The sequence below is a fragment of the Hipposideros armiger genome, unplaced genomic scaffold, assembly GCF_001890085.2.
Source record: "Hipposideros armiger isolate ML-2016 unplaced genomic scaffold, ASM189008v1 scaffold_5984, whole genome shotgun sequence".
Classification (NCBI taxonomy): domain Eukaryota; kingdom Metazoa; phylum Chordata; class Mammalia; order Chiroptera; family Hipposideridae; genus Hipposideros; species Hipposideros armiger.
The window spans coordinates 1-1,253 of NW_017737013.1; the positions used below are offsets into that span (position 1 = coordinate 1).

Consider the following 1,253-nt stretch of genomic DNA (forward strand, 5'->3'; position numbering starts at 1 on the left):
GTCCTCTGCATGTGGGATGTGCAGGAAACCGGCTGTCACCCAGGCCACCAAGTCCTAGCAGGGGAGAAGGGAGAGGATCATGAGGCCTGGCTTTGTTAAGGACATGCCTCCCTCCCTCAGTAGCCTTGTATGTAAGGATTCAGCTCCCTGACCCAGGAAAAATGTGACATCCTAAAGCTTCATTTCTTAGTGGGTTCTACAGATCCCCAAGGCACCTGGCTTGGGAGAGAGTGAAGTGGCTCATCTTTGCTCTCTAACTGACCTGCCCTGCAACAGTCTCATTGTTGATGAAGTCGGTGAAGTCCACGGTGGGCGTCCAAGGGTCATTCAAATTGTAGATGCTGGTGCTGCTGGGCTCCTCCTCCTTCCGCTGGGTCACAGCCAGCTGGTACCTATAGGAGATTTGGATTAGACCCACAGGTCATGGACCTGTCCCACTGTCTGAAGCTGCACTGAAGAGAAAGCAAAGGAAAAATAAGCACAAAGGTCTCGGGGTGGCAAGCCTCTTCATTATTCTCTGTTCGGTTCCCATTTTCCCTCTCTCTGTTTCTCTCTCGTAGAGTTCTCACATTTGTTCAATATCCTGCATCTCAAACATCAACTGGCCCATTATGCAGACATCAGGTCCAACTGTCACTCGTGCATCCATTCAGATCAGAGCCTGGGCCCTGGATGCTTGTGCCTGGACGGGGCCTGATTTCCATTTTCGTCAATTTCAGTATCTCAGATGTCTGGGTTTTAGGGAATACTCCCTCAGACCAGTGTTTCTCTCTTATTCTTTGTTTTTTTCCTCCAACTTTTATTGTGAACATTTTATACTAACAGAAAAGTTGAAATAATAGTATAGTGAACACCCAACACCCGGATTCTACCTCTAACACTTTATTATATTTGATTCCTCATGTATCTCTCCATTCATCCACCCATCTAGTAGGCTGCATTTTAAATGACTAAGGATTGTAGCCACAGGACTGTGTATGTATGAGTGTGTGCATGCACACACATAGTGGTGAAATCTGGTTTCCCAGCAACACGCGGCCCTTCTTACAGTCCATCTTCCCCAGCCTGACACCCCACACTCACCTTCCCCAGCTGAAGGCTCTCTCCATGGAGCTGTTTTGGGGCAGAGGCTCCCCAGCAAAACTGAGCGTCTGGATGCGGTAGCCCCGTGGGTGACCCCACTTGTTGCTCTGGTTGCTGGCCAGGTATAGGTAGCGAGGGTGGGTGCTTCCCAGAGGGAAGGCAGCCTGCTC

At 49.7% G+C, this 1,253-nt stretch overlaps 1 protein-coding gene across 1 annotated transcript; it reads right to left on the bottom strand.

Annotated features, from left to right (window-relative positions):
- Positions 1-3: 3 nt before the first annotated feature.
- LOC109378878 (primary amine oxidase, liver isozyme-like) lies at positions 4-1,247 on the bottom strand (the record flags this gene model as incomplete). Its single annotated transcript, XM_019635133.1, has 3 exons — positions 4-54; positions 263-392; positions 1,084-1,247. Coding segments are annotated over 3 exons (345 nt in total), but the record flags the coding sequence as incomplete, so codon positions are not given.
- Positions 1,248-1,253: the final 6 nt, after the last annotated feature.